Source organism: Nelusetta ayraudi, unplaced genomic scaffold, assembly GCF_046127955.1.
Source record: "Nelusetta ayraudi isolate G7.1 ecotype Tasmania unplaced genomic scaffold, CSIRO-AGI_Nayr_v1 ptg000011l, whole genome shotgun sequence".
NCBI classification, from domain to species: domain Eukaryota; kingdom Metazoa; phylum Chordata; class Actinopteri; order Tetraodontiformes; family Monacanthidae; genus Nelusetta; species Nelusetta ayraudi.
In genome coordinates this window covers 25,634,167-25,651,352 of record NW_027466061.1, presented here as the reverse complement: position 1 = coordinate 25,651,352, position 17,186 = coordinate 25,634,167, and the positions used below count along the sequence as shown (strand labels likewise).

General features: G+C 48.9%; 2 protein-coding genes across 2 annotated transcripts; both read left to right on the top strand.

Annotated features, from left to right (window-relative positions):
* Window positions 1-730: 730 nt before the first annotated feature.
* Window positions 731-5,279, top strand: inhbab (inhibin subunit beta Ab). Its single transcript, XM_076022200.1, has 2 exons — window positions 731-1,986; window positions 3,936-5,279. Exons 1-2 carry the CDS (start codon window positions 1,572-1,574, stop codon window positions 4,736-4,738), a joined length of 1,218 nt encoding a protein of 405 aa, XP_075878315.1. The 5' UTR covers window positions 731-1,571; the 3' UTR covers window positions 4,739-5,279.
* Window positions 5,280-10,265: 4,986 nt separating this feature from the next.
* Window positions 10,266-11,663, top strand: mplkip (M-phase specific PLK1 interacting protein). Its single transcript, XM_076022199.1, has 2 exons — window positions 10,266-10,759; window positions 11,283-11,663. Exons 1-2 carry the CDS (start codon window positions 10,367-10,369, stop codon window positions 11,394-11,396), a joined length of 507 nt encoding a protein of 168 aa, XP_075878314.1. The 5' UTR covers window positions 10,266-10,366; the 3' UTR covers window positions 11,397-11,663.
* Window positions 11,664-17,186: the final 5,523 nt, after the last annotated feature.

Below are 17,186 nucleotides of genomic sequence, written 5' to 3'. Positions count from 1 at the left end.
GTATAGATCAGGCAGCAGAGAGCTGTGATTTTATCTTAAGTTCACATCAAGGAAATGCAGCGGCCTGTCAGCTGATAGCCCGCCTTCACCGCAGCGTGACGTCAGCCCAATTTTTTACTCAAATAACGTAGGTCAGGAGTTTTCTCCTCCTGACCTAAAATCTACCTTTATTCTATTAATTGAGATGTTTAAAAGTATCAATATTTCACCATGAAGTGATTAAGGCGGAAAACCGGAAGTCACCACGCATCCGAGGCATCAACATCACACTACTGCGTCGTGTGTGATGAACGTGAAGCGTAATGGAGGCTTCGGTGGTGACGTCAGGACGCGGCATGCGAGCGCCAGCTGCGGTTGTCTTCAAAGGTTGAGTCAAGTTCGGGTTTTGGTTAAATGTCCGGCAGGGGGCGGCAGAGGTCCGCAACACCCCGTGCTCCTGTTTGAAAGTGCGTCGACTTGCTCCTGTGGTGTGTCTGTAACGTCGACTGAACATCGATCCTGTCAGGTTACCTCTAGAGTGGAGGAGTGTGACGGAGCGCTGGAACTTCACCCACTTAAATAAAGTTTATATCGTAACCAAAACGTTTCTTTGCCGACTGACTGATTGATGACTTGCACGTGATGTTTCCTTCAGGCGGACAACTTTGTCTTGACTGTAGCCTCTTTAGTCCCACCACCGTGTGACGTGTGTGTGTGTGTTTGAGAGGGGGGGGGGGTGGGGGGAGTCCACGCGCGTGCGCCTGTGATGCAGTCTGTTCCAAGTGCGTTCTGACGTCCTGACCACCAGGTTTCTTCTTCCAGTATAAAATTTTTTATTCCACACCAACGAATTTCTCCTCCACGTGAGGTGATGATGACACTGCACTGAGTCAGTGTGTGTGTGTGTGTGTGTGTGTGTGTGTGTGTGTGTGTGTGTGTGTGTGTGTGTGTGGTATGAATGATTCAGGGACACTCTTCCTCCTCTTCCCTCCCTCCTTCTCTGCTGTCGTGACGTTATTCAAGAGGAAACACCACAATCCTGAGATATTCTGAGAGACTACTGAGTGTGTGTGCATGTGTGTGTGTGAGAGAGAGAGAGAGAGTTTGTGTGTGTGTGTGTGTGTGTGTGTGTGTGTGTGTGTGTGTGTGTGTGTGTATTACTCACAGGGAAATACCTCTGTGGATGGAGGGAGGGATTAAACAGGCAGAGAGGTATAATTACAGTAAGAGAGCAGAGAGGGAGAGTAGAGTGACCGTGCACACAGTGTTCATTCAGCTCAGAGCAGCAGAGCCATCCGGACCCGACCTGCAGGAACCATCAGGACCCACCAGGACCACGATTAGAGACCCACCAGGACCCAACGGGACCCGTATCAGACGCGCATGTGGACCGGACTCTGGCAGCAGACGCAGGACCAGTTACGTCCGCTGACTGACTTTCTTGGGGGAACTTTTAGATTCCAGTGTTAAACTTGAATCCCTTGACAGCCACTCTGCTCACACCAGTGTGAGTGCATCCAGACCTGTAGCGGCTCCAAGGTGCTGAGACCAGCTCAGCGTCCGGACTGAAGCCGCGGCCGTCCCGAGACACCATGTCCCGTGCGTGCGCCATCCCACTACTGCTGCTGCTGCTGGCCGCCGCCGCTCCGCCGCTCAGCGCCTCTCCCACCGTCACCCCGGCCGCCGAGCCCCAGGGACGGCCGCCGTCCCCGGACTGCCCCTCCTGCTCCCTGCCTCAGGCCAGGAGGAACTCGTCCTCGCTGGATAGGGGACAGAGCGATATGGTGGAGGCGGTGAAGCGTCACATCCTCAACATGCTGCATTTGAGCGCTCGGCCCAACCTGACGCAGCCGGTCCCACGTGCCGCGCTGCTCAACGCCATCAAGAAGCTGCACGTCGGCCGGGTGAGCGAGGACGGCAGCGTGGAGATCCAGGAGGACGGCCGGGACGCCTGGGACTCGCCGCCGCCCGAGCCGCCGTCCGAGATCATCACCTTTGGCGAGCCAGGTGAGTCCAGCGGCCAGTCACACACCTGCAAAAGTGCACATCTCAGACTGGGAGGGTGGGAGGGGTCCAAGTTCCGCCTCCTGTGGTGGGACACAGAGTCCGAGAGAGATGCTGCAGGTGCAGCAGGTGCAGGTTACAGCTGAGCTTCACCTGAAGGGGATGCAGACACAAATAACAGCATGATGGTCCTTGCTGACAGCAGCTGACGTCCTGTTGTCAGAAGGTGAGACTGGGGTGGAGCAAGGTGGCAGTTTTATCACAGGGAGCTGCAATCAATCCAATTTGAAAGGCTCTCTCAAAATAAATCTCGTTATACTTGATTCACAGATGATGAAAAAAAATGGTGCAAGCTGTGTCGTATCACCGTCATATGATCATGATTGGAGTTTGAGTTTGCAATAATTTGATTGAATATGTGGTAAGAGTCTGATCGTGCCCAGCAGGTCCTGTCTGTCTGACAGCCAGTCTGCTCTGTCTGGGTGTCTGTCTGTGTGTGTGTCTGTCTGAACGTCTGCTGCGTGTCTTGTCTGCCTGCCTGTCTGACTGTCTGTGTGTGTGTGTGTGTGTGTGTGTGTGTGTGCGTGTGTGTGTGTGTGTGTCTGTCTGTCTGTCTGTCTGTCTGTCTGTCTGTCTCTGTTTGCCTGCCTGTTATCAGTTCATTCACAAAAAATCCAGCCAGTTCAAAGTTTGTTTACTGATTTCCTCAGTCGGAATCACTCTATCGATCTCCCTCAGCGGCGTCTTCGTCTCCCACACTAGAGGTCACCAGACCACGGAAACAGCTGAATGCTTTGGCTTCCACACTGGGCTGTGATTGGTAGATGAATGGGGATGATTTCAGGTCCCTCACTGTGTAGATAATCACAGCCAGGTGCTGATTCCATTCACATGCCGAGAAGACGGGACGTTTCAGTGAAAACTTTGATTGGATGGAACTTCTGTCTGTCACACTCACAGCAGACCAATCAGACTCCTTCTCTGCCAGTGGAACCACCTAGCAACAGGCTTCCTGTTGGTATTGGTTTACAAGCTAGCTGCAACTTTCTGCTCCTGTCACAGCTGTACCTTGATCATATCGCCACCCTCTTCCTCCTCAGAGAATGCTGATTGGTCCGGTCAGACTGACTCCTATAAGCAGCTGAAAAAGATTCAAACTCTTCAAGATCGATTTGAGACAATCCTCATTCAAAACCTCAGTGATCCAGCTGCCAAGTGAGGCCGAAACGTGCAGTGAGCTCAAACACGTGACAGGGACGAACCTCCAGCAGGAAACATCTCCAAGCTTCACATCCCACAGTTCCCTTACATAAATACACATGCACAGGACTGCTTTGTGCTATAAATAGTTGTGTCTTTGAGAGGATCTTCAATTAAAAAGACTCAAAATTAGAGGACAGTTAGGGGCGCGAGAGGGGAGGGGGGCATACCGAGTGGTCTCAGGCCGTAAATAATCTCCTCATTCAGTCCAATCTGGGCCTCAGTAATTATTCAGCTGCAGAGACAAAGAGTGTGTGTGTGTGTGTCTGTGTGCAGTGTGTGTCTGTGTGTGTGTGTGTGTGGCCTTGTTAGCAGCATTCCCTGAAACCAGGCCTTTTCTTTTTTTAGTGTCTCATATTGAGTATATTTAGAGGCTGCGGCTCCATTCATGCTTTTATCGATGATGACATTTCTTTTGTCCATTCATGGCGGGACAAAGAAGCAGCGAGTCGGTTCAGACAGCAGAGTCGCGGCGTCTTTATGCCCAACATTTCAGCAGTGGGATCAAATAGAAAGAGGTTGTTTTCCTCTCCTCTTCATGTTTTTTGTCTCGTGTCAGAGTTCAGAGGCTTTTGTTTGCCAGAGAACTTTTAGGTTCACAGAAGTTCCTGTCCTCAGTTGGATCTTTGGTCAAAGGGGTTGTTTCCCAGTGCTCGGAGAAGACCTAACGTGCTCACTTGTCTTTGCTGCAGGGGACTCCGCCCACACGGTGACCTTTGACATCTCGGAGGAAGGCGCCGCCACGTCACTGGTGGAGCAGGCCAACGTGTGGCTCTTCCTGAAGGTGTCCAAGGGAAGCCGGGTGAAAGGAAAGGTGATGCTGCGGCTCCTGCAGATCCGCCACGACAGTGAGGAGGAGGAGGAGGAAGGAAAGGAAGAGGAGGAGGAGTGCGTGTCGGAGAAGCTGGTGGACACCCGTCGCAGCGGCTGGCACACGCTGGAGGTCTCTGCCAGTGTCCAGGCCTTGCTGGCCGCCGGCCGGCGCTCTCTGCACCTGCGGCTGTCCTGCACTCTGTGCTCGGAGGCCGGGGCGACGCCCGTCTTTGCGTTCGGCGGCGGCACGCGCGATCAGTCCCACAGGCCCTTCCTGATGGTGGTGCTGCGGGCCCGCGAGGAGGAGGCGGCCCTGCGGCGTGTCCGGCGGGGGCTGGAGTGCGACGGCAAGATCCACGTCTGCTGCAAGCGGCAGTTCTACGTCAACTTCAGGGACATCGGCTGGAACGACTGGATCATCGCGCCGTCCGGCTACCACGCCAACTACTGCGAGGGCGACTGCCCCAGCCACATGGCCAGCCTGAGCGGCTCCTCCCTCTCCTTCCACTCGGCCGTCATCAACCACTACCGGTTGAGGGGCTACAGCCCCTTCCAGAACATCAAGTCGTGCTGCGTGCCCACGCGGCTGCGCGCCATGTCCATGCTCTACTACAACGAGGAGCAGAAGATCATCAAGAAGGACATCCAGAACATGATTGTGGAGGAGTGCGGCTGCTCTTAGAGGCTCCGCCCCCACCCCACAATTGCCTGCTTTCCTGCAGATCAGCACTTTCGGCACCACAGAAGACTATTTATGTTCGGCGAGGCAGCGTCGATGACTCTCTTCCACATTGGAACAACCGGAACAAACTATGCAACGGCTGTCTCACCACCCTGGTGGATTCCCGGGGCCTCCTAGTGGTTCCTGGGGCCTCCTGATGGTTCCTGGGGCCTCCTGATGGTTCCCGGTGCTGCCGACTACGTTCCGCCTCTGATGCCGAGATTCTCAGCGCACCGCCACCACTGCCGTCGTCGACTACGAAGCTGAATGTTTGTGCGGTGCTCGCAGCACAAATCCCGATTATGAAGAAAGCCAAAGACACTGAAGGTCTGGTTCCCCGGCAACGAGCTGCGAGTGCCGCACATCTAAATTATTTCATCCCAAACGCTGCAAATGCAGCGTTTAGTCACTTCCTTTGATGTAAAAGTGTGTAAAATGTTGTTGCAGATTTTTCTTAATTTATTTGCTTTTTTAGCTTCAATAAAACAAAACTGTTTCTCGACGCTGTCAGAGGACTTTATTCTGTCCAATCAGATAAAACTTCCACTCTCCATAAAGAATGACAACATCACCCTCACCCCAACCCCAGCCCCTCACTGGTCCAATACCACTTCTTCCCCTCTGTCAAAAACCAGTTCAAACTGGGCAAAGCCAGAGGGAAAGGGACAGCGACCCCGGGTCGACCCAGGTTTTATCCACCGTGTTTTGAGCAGGAGTGAGAAAAACCATGAGCTCTGCCTCCCCACCGCTGTCCAACCTTTACTTCCTGTCGTGCAGCTGATCAGCTGATGGCCAGATTTGTGGCCAATGGCAAAGAAGTCAAAGGGCAGCTGTAGCAGGTCAAGGTTCTGAGTGACGCACTCTGGTGCCACCTTCAGGACAATCATGTAAGCTGTAAGGTGTGTAAATCAGGGATAGACATCCTTCCTCTGATTGGCTGGTCTCAGCACAGCAGGTGTAATTACTTCCGCAGCCTGTAGGGGGGAGTTTAGCAGGACTCCAGTCTCCAGGCCGTGTTCAGTTTCAGCTGATCCGGATGAAGACCAAGAGCAGCACTCACACGTCCACAAAGGCAGCCAGAGCGATTCGGAAACCCGACACTCGGCTCTTTGTCTGCTGCCTGAAGAACGGCAGCGACTCGCCGGCAGACTCACCGGCTCCTCGTGTCCCCTCGTCCACCGCCGACAGTGTCGGAGTTGAACATCGCCCGCCGAGAAGCGGGGCAGACACAGGAGGGCTGGCACCGCGTTGCTCTGTTTGTTCACTGACCTACAAACTCCTCGCTGAGTCGACAAGTTGATTTAAGAAGCACAAAGACGGCTGCTGAAGCAAACACAAAGCACTGAGGGTAGCGAGGCACATCGATGACAGACACTAGTCCCAAAAACAGCCAATCAGAGCTGACCTCAGGGCTACTGGGCCTTTGTGTGTGTGTGTGTGTGTGTGTGTGTGTGTGTGTGTGTGTGTGTGACCTGTGACCAGCCCCGGTGTAACCCACCTCTCACCCCGGTTGTTTTGTAGGTCAGCCAAACCAAAAATCCTCCGTGAAGCAACCTGTTGATGAGCAGGAGCAGGAGAAATTAAGCTGCCTGTTTGTTTACTGAACCAGAAGTTTCAGGAGTTCTGGAACAGTTTTGGCCGTGTTTCTGTCCCTCTGGGAGTTCCAGTCCAAGCTTGCAGCACCACTCCGGTGCAGCGCCCCCTGTGTCACCAACTATTTATGACACCGTCAGCTAACCGCAGCAAATCAGTGGCACCGAAGGGGTTGTGTAACTGCTACCTGCTGACGTGCTGCGGTGCTGCTGCACAGTCTGACAGTGAGTGAGTCAGTTCAGGCCTGGGCAACAAACACCAACACAGAACAACATTGGTTTTATTTGTGCACAGATTTTGACTGTGTGTGTGTGTGTGTGTGTGTGTGTGTGTGTGTGTGTGTGTCCGAGGGTAGCCCCAACCATTGGTCAGATCCACGTGCAGGCTGAGTTCATCACAGATTAAAGTTTTTAAAGAGGAAGTGAGCAAACTGCAGAGTTCGTTCACCTGCCTTAGGTGTGTTTGTACAACACATGCAGCACTAAAGCACTGGACAGGGGTCACTGCACTGGTTTCACTGGGGGCAGTCAGGCGTTAGTGACCTGGCTAAACTGGAAGGCTGCAGAGTTCAATTTTGGGAGTTTAGCAGCAGGAACCCCAGTTCCTTGTTGTCTGAAGACTTTTCATCTTTAATCAAAAGGCTTCTCCAGTTGCGAAAAGGTTCAGGGAGTTGGGGAAGGTGGTCCCACCCCGACAACATCTGCTGTTTTGTCATGTTCATGGCTGAGTTTCAGTCTGTGAATTGTCATTCTAAAGAGACCACTGGGTGTGACCTGTTCCCACCCTGTGAGTCATTAGGCTCACCAGTGATGAGGTGTGAACTGGGTTTTTGTTGTACTAGGATGCTTTCCAGGACGAAATGGACTGGTTTCACTGGGGAGAGCTGAGGTCAGCCCTGGCGCACCAGTCTTAATGGCCATGACCATACTGCTTTCACTGGAGTAGATTAATCCTTTCAGTGTTTTATTTCACACAGAAACTAGTGTGGGTGCGGTGGTCGACCGGAGAAGACAGAAGTCTCATTCCAGTTTTTTTTTACACTTGGATGAACACTAAACACTACAGAAATACTCATTACACTCAAGGAGTGAAACGCTGGACCAGATTTTCTCCATTATGAACAAACAATAATACACAGCGATCTACAAACCACTTAACACACGTGTACATATTAGATACAGACACACATCGCCACAACCATCCAGCAGTCAATGTTCAAACACATGACAGCGTAATTCACACCACAGTAGCTACCATGGATTAACACTGAGAGGGCTGCCGGGACTAAAAGTTCAGCCCAATGTTTACAGTGGCAGAAAAAAAGTAAGAAAGTGGCTCTCAACAGTGACAGACATGTATCCCGTTTCATTCACAGCATCTAACATGTATTTTGTTATATATCATATAATTGTTATTTGCATTTATTATATAATTGAGGTTGTTCATGACGTCATGAGAAATGGGGCTCGTATTCACTCCAGAGCAAGACAGAGATAACAAATAACGTTTTGATCAATAATTCCACCAAACTCTGAACTACAAACCAATATTATTACCACACAGACCACATTCGTACATTCAGTCTGCAGTGTAATTATTGTTGTATTAATATTGGGACATGCTTTGTTGTGATTGCCTCTGTTGACTGGTTTTGAGTGTATGTAGAGAAATAAATCTTATTTTTTAATATGGTGCAACATTGATCTTGTGTTGTGCTTGGTGAATTCACTGTGTTGTGTATTTGCACTCTCTCTGTTTTGACACGTAGAGGTAGAACCGTTAAGCACAGCAATGTGTAACTGCATCAGATGGGTTCAAGCTTGAATTTAGCTTTATGAAATGTGTGCGTTTCAGGTGGTAACATAATGTGTGCTTAAAATAAATTAATTGACTTGTTTTGCACAGAGGTGATCTGGGATGTAGCGTATATTGTGTGTGTGGTTGCGCCAATTGTGTGTAGTGTTTTCAAATCGTGCTTCAGCAATTGTAAAAAACTATAAAGTCCCTATTATCATTGTTGTTATTAGTATAAGTCTCTATTATCTCTATATGATTATTATTCTTCCTTCGTGCCTCCTGTTTGTCCTGTAGCTCAAAGTGTCCTTGGAGCAGCACCCATCAGCAGTCGCGCGCATGTGACATCACAGTGTGGAGCATGTTTATTTTTACAGGTGCAGACGGGCGGTGAGGAGGGAAGATGTCCGGACGAACGTGCTGCGAGGTGGACCAACGTCATGTGAGTCAAAGTGAAGGATCTATTTTTTGTGTGTGGGCAGGCTGCTGGACACGTCAGTGCTGCGAGCTGAGGGAAGGCCTGATAACCCCGACACCACCTCCACCGCAAACTGCTACTCCTCAGCAGGCGCAGACTCACTGTTGCTATTCAGGGCCGTTGGCACCCACAGCTGACCCGAGTTCAGGCGTCAGGACACTCATCGCTGTCTGTAGCAACAACACAACTCAGTCAGGCTGGAACATTATTGAACCTCTTGAAGGAAACACAGTTACGTTCAGGTGGAGCCAGAATATTCTCAATTTTCTATGTGTATAAAAGGAAACAAAATCATCCAGGAGGGTATGGGGCAGGGCTTGTGATCACATAGCAAAATCTAAGAGCTAGATGTCCCCAGAACACTGGGCCACGGTTCAGGGGTATTATCCCATTGCATAATCATAGGACTGGGTCCGCTACCAAGTCCAGGATTTGCTACCTGATCCAGTGTCCAGGATCCACTACCTGGTGGGGTTCAGGGTATGCTGACTGGTCCAGGCTCCATCATCTGCTGCCTGGTCCAGGGTCAATCGTCTTGCTGCCCGGTCCAGGGTCCACGGTCTGCTGCTTGGTTCCAGTATTGCTGGATGGTCCAGGGTCCAATGCCTGGTCCGGGGTCTGCTGGCGGAGGCTTCCATCCTTTACAGAGTCAGATTGGTGTTTTGCCTCAGATGGTTGGAGGATTTTTCTCACTTTCTTTGGCTTGTGCAGCGAGTCAACTTGTTCAGACGCCCACAGAGCAGAGTGACGAGTGACTCATGTTCCTCAGCAGGAGGAGGAGGAGAGCAGCCGCCGGACCTCAGTCACTACGTGTCTTTACATTCCAGTCCACGCCACAGCAGATAAATATAACCTGAAATCACACACATCACTGAGAGTAAGTCAGGACACGCACTAAAGGTTAAAATTAAAACCAGAAGTTTGTCAAACTCATCGCTTAGTCCCAAAGTTCATCTCGAGACAGACTGGGGATTCCTACTCTTACCTGAACCGAATCGAGCACTGAGTCCACTAAGTTTGACTGAACCAGACCAGAGTGAGGTGACTGTCACACCTGGTGGCATGTGGGTGGAGTCCGAACATGGCAGATTGTCGGTGGATATTTTAATGTTAATGCATCATTTTATAGGTATTTTATTGAATGATAAAAATTAAATAACCCGAAGGAGTGTCTGTGGCGTCATCAGAGCTTTTTTTGTGTGTCAGAAACACCAACACCGGTTCACCTGAGACAAAAAAAAGGAAGCTGCGTGGTGCTCAACGTAGCAGCGCGGACACGAAGCAAGAAGCAACAGCTGTTTAAAAGAAAAAAACGGCATTGGTGCCCTCCTCAGGACAAACCTAGTTATTACAAGCATAATATCAGTATGACGGCTTCGCGTGTAGAGATAAATTACTCGCTTACGCTTTTCATTTTAAAATGTTTGGCTATTTTAGTGCAACATATCAGAACTCTACACAGTGTTTCGTTGTTGCTGCTGCTGTTATCATAACCAATTTAAGACAGATAGATAGATAGATAGATTTTCCCTCGCTCGCGAGTTTTGCAGTGGTTCATTTCGAGCATTAATCCCTATGACCACTGAGTGGCGCTCCAATCTGTCGCATACACACGATGAACTGTTTCCGGTTCCGGTTCAGTCTCGGTATTTTGATGTGCCTGCGCTCCTAGGCAGTAGCAGTTTCTCTCCGTCTGTCTGCGTGTTCAACCCATTTCTGCTCACATGTACCGAAGTCCGGCCCCAGTAAGACCCCAGCAGAGCCCTGGAGCTCCGCGGCCGCAGGGGAGATTCCCGTCCCCGGGTGCCTGCTGGGGTTCCTCCGTCCGTCAAACCCCGTACGGAATCCCGGGCCACCACCGCGGAGGTTCCCCCCGCGGCGGCTACAATCCTGCGTACTCGTCCGGTTCTCCAGCGTACTCGCCCGGATACTCGCCCGGGTACTCACCCGGCCCCAACCGAGGATTCTCTCCCGGGTCTAACCCAGGATACTCCCCCGGCTACAGGAGCTTCTCTCCCGGCGGGTTTCGTGGAGGTCCCCGGGGAAACGGGGGACCGAATTGGCGCAGGGGAGGCGGGTTCCATCGGCGAGGTTACGGCTCAGGTCACAAGTTTCAGGTGAGGATGATGCATTGTTCCGTGTTTAGTTTGGGAAATGTGGTCTGGGAATTATAAACATATATATAGTGTGTGTGTGTGTGTGTGTGTGTGTGTGTGTGTGTGTGTGTGTGTGTGTGTGTGTGTGTGTGTGTGCGCGCGCCTCCGGCTGCCATCCGGTACTCTGGTGCAAACCTGATTGTTGTTGCTGATCGATGTTCCAAAAACCACATATTTAGCCCTGTGCCCTCCTGATTAAACTTCTGGACTTTAAGTCATTTCACATCTTAGGAAGGAGACAAAAACAAGGCGATCTCAGACTTGTAATAATTGGGCCCCCTTAGTTGTAAAATTCGCATCAAGACTAACTGGGTGGAATGATGGATTGACTGTTGTGGTGATGAGACAAGCTGTAAAATATGGTGCAGGAAAAAGTTCCCCAGGTGTTGCTGACTGCAGATAAATGTTGGTCTTTTTAAGTTGCGCTTGTTACGCAGACTTTATTTTCAAACGTTTTGAGTTGATGGCCTGTGTGTGCCCACAGTCCAGATCCTCAGACATACCAGCGGAGGAGTACTGCACCCCCTCCATGCTGGAGGACCCCTGGGCTGGCATGGAAGCCATCTCGGAAGCAGACAGAAGGAAAGCTGCATCCTGACAAGACACCACAAACACCGGGTTCATCAGCAGGAAACAACCGTCTGAGCATGCTCAGTCACCAGCAGTGCGTCTCCTGGCAGCTTCGGGAGACTTCAGGGACTCTTTGATTTGACCAAGTGACAGTTTTAACAAAACTTTTACCCTCTTTTTCTATTTTATCTAGATCTGTTATTTTTCTTTAAAGTTTTATTTACAGACCGTTTGTAAGAAAAAAGAGATTTGGAATTATTTTAGAACATGAAAGTAAAAACTGAGCAAAGTTTTACACTTCTGTCTGGGTTGTTTTTTTGCTTCTCTTAATTTGAAAGGAACGCAGCGAATCTCTTGATCACCAGCTGAGCAGTAAACTTCCTGTTCCATTAGATGGCAGTGTTTGACTGTTTGTACAGATAGTTCTGTTTTTTTAATGAATGAATAATTTATGTCACCAGTTAAGCAGCAGTATTATTGTAGTAGCACAAAGTGGAGGAGCGGAAAGAAATTAAAAAAAATATATCAGTAAATAATGATGAACTGATTTGAACAGACTCAGTTCTGCTTTCAACAAAAATTATTTTAGCCATCTGGACTTGAGCCATTGAGAACATTGAGTAAACTGACTGCTGCACAGGGAACGGGTGTCATTCAAATCAGACCAATCACTTACAGTCAAAATAATACTGTCTGCCTGTCTAAGACTACTAGATTTATTGTGGCAAAATTCGCTCAGTCAAAGCCAGATTATCAGAAGAATTAAACTGTCAGACAAGAATTCATCTTTCTGTTTCGCGGTCACATGGTTATTTCTTCCCTCCCTCAGAACATTACATCCATTAATCTGATTCTTCATGAACAGATTAACCATCTTTTTAGTCATCAGATGGTCTTGGAAGTTAGATGTTTCGCTTTTGCCTCTAACCCTAAAGCCTTCTTCCCTCCTTCTGAAAAAAAGTGGGGAGTGAAACCCCTCCCCATCCACACTCTGCTTTCTTTTGCTAATAGAGTGAGAGAGGTGTGGTTCCTCTCCACCCTGCCACCAATGAGTCGCTCAATGGGAACCAGGTGTAAGCGATTCGTCAGATAGATGAATCTACAAAAGGTGCCAATTGGTGGCAGGAAACATCAGAAGTGGAATAGAGCCTCGGCTGTAAACTAATCAAAGACTATTAGTAAATGGGATGAACAGGCTGCAGAGGAAGATATGCTCAGACACTCTGTTGAGGCACCACCCACCAAGTGTTCCTGACAGCCAAACTCAGCAACAAACAGAAAAGCAAAGAACCAAATCTGAGAATACACCTCAGAGACAATAGTCACAGTTTAAGTTTAATCAACTCAGAACCTGAGCCAATCAGCATGAGTGAAGGTTGTCTGGACTCTACGGAGGAGTTCCATGGTTCCAGCGACGCTTGGAACCAGGTACCAGGTTGCTTCCAGGTACACTTCCACTCTGTGAGGATCAGGGATCTGAGACAACAGTGATGATGCGGTTGTGATCAGGCAGTGACGTATAAAACAGATATTCACCTGCAAAACAATCAATTGTTTCGCAGAAATCAAAATAAATCAACAATTGTGCAGTTTCCACTGTTTCCAATGACACTGTTCAAGCAGCAAAAGTGTTACACAAAGGTCTGTTTAGTTTTATGTGTTAAGGAAAAAAACATCAGGTGATTCAGTCTTAGGCTGTTAAATAGAGCAGAAACATCAGCAAACACACACACACTCACACTTTTAGTGTAAGTGGTTTATTAACCTTGAAAACACTGATGATCCATCTGTGTGTGTGTGTGTGTGTGTGTGTGTGTGTGTGTGTGTGTGTATGTGTGTGTGTGTGTGAGAGAGAGAGAGAGAGAGAGACAGAGACAGTGAGTGAGTGTGTTGTTTGGAGGAGGTTTGGAGTGAAATATTGTTTTGGTTGGTTGCTCCATTGAACTGTCAGGTCATGTGTCCAGAAACCAAATTTTCCTCTGGGCCATGAGGGGGCAGCACAAACGTGAAGCCTTGGGCTGGGAACCTAGAAAAACTGGGAGTGGGCAGGGACAAAAAGTAAACCAGTCAAACCACATGCAAGCAAATACTAAGTCGGGCTGAAGGTGAAGAAGCACACTGAGGTCAGCAGAGGGCGCTTGGTCTGAACCTCCACACCCTGGTGAGCTGCGAAACGCCAGGAAAGATCACCCTGATGAGACTACTGGTGCCTCTAGAGGTACTCTGCGGTATTAGTAGACTTCCTGGGGCACAAGGAACTAGGCACAATAGGAAAGGGAAGAATTGTATTTCCTGCAGGAAGTGACATCAACCTCCATGACATGAGTGTAGCATTTTTATGGACACGCCTCCCGCCCCCATAAAACCTGAAACACACAGATACTGGTGTTTAGTCTCCAGGTGTGTGCACATGCTTGTGTGTGTGTGTGTGTGTGTGTGTGTGTGTGTGTGTGTGTGTGTGTGTGTGTGGACACTGACAGTAATATGAGCTGACAGTTTTTGAGGTTTTGGCATTTTAAAGGCTCCTTGTTAAGCCGGGAGATTGGAGGGGGGCAAACACACGCACGCGTGCACGCACACACACACAGAGGATATGTGACAAGCACACACACACACACACACACTTCTGAGACGCACCAACTGACAGGAAGTGACAGAGAGGGAGGTGAAGCGTTTCTCAGTCTTTCAAGCTGATTGTTCCTGTTGATGTGCCCTTAAGACAACGCTAAGGGGTTAATAAACAACATCTCTTCTTCTTCTTCGTCTTCTTCTTGTCCTTCTTCTTCTTTACATACATTTCGAAAAACAAATGTTCTTTGTCATCACCGCCTGGTCTAACTTCAGATCCTTCCTTCCTTCCAGTTGTGGTTCTTCTGGTTCAAACACTCTTATTCCTCTTGTTTTCCTGCAGTTGCCTTCATCCCTCTCTCTTGTGTTTCTTTAGGGTGGGCACAGAAAACAATCAGCTCGCCCTCTGCTCCACTTCACACAGACACACCGAGGCGACAAACATCTTCCAGCGCGCACATAGTCAGGAAGAAGTGCATCATCTGAAAACGAGAGCACAGGGGGGAGCTACTATTTCAGGCCAACAAAAGTTATGGAAATATCATGTGTAATTTTTCATTAATTTTCTACTCAATATCAACAATTATGTAAAAAAAAAAAAAAGATTCAAATAAACAATAGTACCGATTCTTCTGTTCAGACAAAGAGTCGATAGGTAAGACTTTTAAATACCTGATATGGTTTGACTGACTGAGTTGCAGTCTCTCGGCCTGTTTTGATTTTTGATTTTTTTTATTTTTTTTTAATTCATTAATTATTTTTCTTTTTTTTCTGGACAAGGGCAAGAATCATCAGATTGGAAAACAACAAAAGTGTTGGATCACAGAGGGCCATTGAAATCAGCAAGTGGCTAATTCATGGCTACATGAAATGTGGTTCTCACCATGTTGTTTATTACCACAATACTGTTTATTTTTTTCTTTACTGCTCCTCTGCTCAGCATTCAGCTCATAACCTGATAACTCCTTCTTACTAAAATATATTTTACTTCCACAATCCCTTTTGCTATGACAGACCATGAATGGGGATAAGGGAGCATTCATGCTATCTCACACATGGAACTCTCTCCTCCAGAGACCATTGGATTGCGGGGGGATTGCAGGCCTGTCATGCCCGCAGGATTCCAGGTTTCAAGATTCAAGAACTCTATTTGTCACGTGCTCAAAGGATGTGCAGTGAAACGTAAAAGTGGCAACGCTAGCCAGAGATCGTTCAAACAGCAAAAAAACAATTCACAGTAAAGAAATCAGAAGGAACAATCTCAAACATTATCTACAACCCATTTTTCAAAATATAATTATAATTGCAAAAGAATCTCACCAACTTTTTTTTAAATACAAAAGAACAAAAAATATGTGGAGAATTTGTTCTGTGTCTGAACAGAAGCTAGCTACATCCATCCCGCTGCCTGGAAACAACCAGCACCTTAGTTTCTGTAAAGTCCAACAGTTGAGAGGGGAAAAACCAGACCTCCATCCTGTTGGTGGACTTCATTTCGTTTGGAAAACCATCATCCAGGAAATGGCATCAGTATCAGTGACGTTCAGCACAACAAGTTAGTTGGAAGACTTGATGTTTTTAGTGGGGGTCTGTTTAGTGCGTGCGTGAATCGCGTGCGCGCATGCATGTGCGTGCGTGTGTGTGTGTGCTTGTGTGTGTGTGTGTGTGTGTGTGTGTGTGTGTGTGTGTCCTCCAGCTGTTGATGATTCACTTCCTGGGAACACCTGAGATCAGCTGTGCTGCAGGCGGTGGGAGCTCAGGACAGCTGAGGTCTCTTGTCATGTGACCAGAACTCATCACCTGGTCTATAGATTGACACAAACATCAGCACTGGTGCTGTTATTGATTGGAACTCAGTGTGTGAGGTCCTGCTCAGCCACTGGAGAAGCAAAAGCTGCTGCTGGTTGTTGTCTCCAGCTCCGACCCTTCAGAGGAAGAGCTTCTCAAATGGAGTGACTGGTCTGCAAAGTGAATCCGGGAAGTTTTCTCCTTCTTCCGCTCTTGTCCTCCAACCTCCCGCAGTCATATGACATTTGTCCATTTGTCCTGCTGTCTGAAGCAAAGGTCGAGGATCTCCTGCCGAGTCCCTCCGTGCTCACCCCATTGGTCCCCCTTCACTTCCTCTGTGCCATGACCTTGTTTTCACGCCATGTGGGCGGAGCCGCAGCTTAACAAGCCGCTGAGACGGAACACACAGACATGAGAAAGAAAACAGCCACCCATTTTCTGTCACCACTTCTGCAGGGTTGGTGTTGGGCGGAGGCTGGAGGCTGTCCCAGTGGTCTCAGGGGTGACGGCGGGGATACACCCACAACAAGTCGGCCATTTATTGCGGGGAGACAAACAGCCGACAACAAACTGGCGCCAATACGCGGTTCAGAGTTGTCAGTCAAGCCTAAGGTGGAGATAGAAGATCCATAAGCCACACCCACACATGGCGAGAACACAAAAAAAAGACCTGAGTGGGACTGAAAGCCATGACCCTCCTGCTGTGAGGCCACAGTGCCTGAAGTATCTTTTCCGTCACGCGCACCTACAGCGGGCGACATCCAGCTCGGCCTTGACCTTTAGCGCGGTGACGACTTCCAATTCTCCCCCTACTGGTGATTTATGGGATGGACTGTTTCCTCAATGTTATGTTCCAGAACCAATGCGATCCAACAGCAGGAGGCCAAGTTCTTAACCATGTGGAACACCTGGAGGGTGAACAAGTGAACCAAGTGGAGCAGATCATTGTGCTTCAGCATGATTAGCTGCAATGATTGCGTGTTTTGCTGGGACACAGGTGACCTGCGCTTGATTGTGTACCTGAAGGCAACGTGGCAGATGGAGCAGCAGTCCCTGGAGCCCCTGAGACCTTCACCATCTCATGCTCCTGCGACGTTCTTCACATCTGATGCTGTTCTTAATGTTCAGGAGGCCTTCAGGCGATGCTTCTTGACTGCTCCTCTCAATGCTGAGACAATTCACGACAACCTCAGGTTTTGCGTCTCTTTCATCATGTCCTCACGTCTTCACATTATTTTTAGAGTTAAAGTTCGTCTTCGGTGCATGGATCCATTTTTACCCCGACATGTCTGTCGGGGCTTTGATTTTGGATCTGACTGTCTGACAGGTAGGAGGTCACCAAGTCACCCACACTAGCAGATCAGAGAGAGAAGCAGAAAGGAGTCACAAACCCGCTGTCTGATGAAAGAGCAGCAAGTGCTGATCTGCTGCGTCTACCAATAATCAATAACACAAGCAGTCA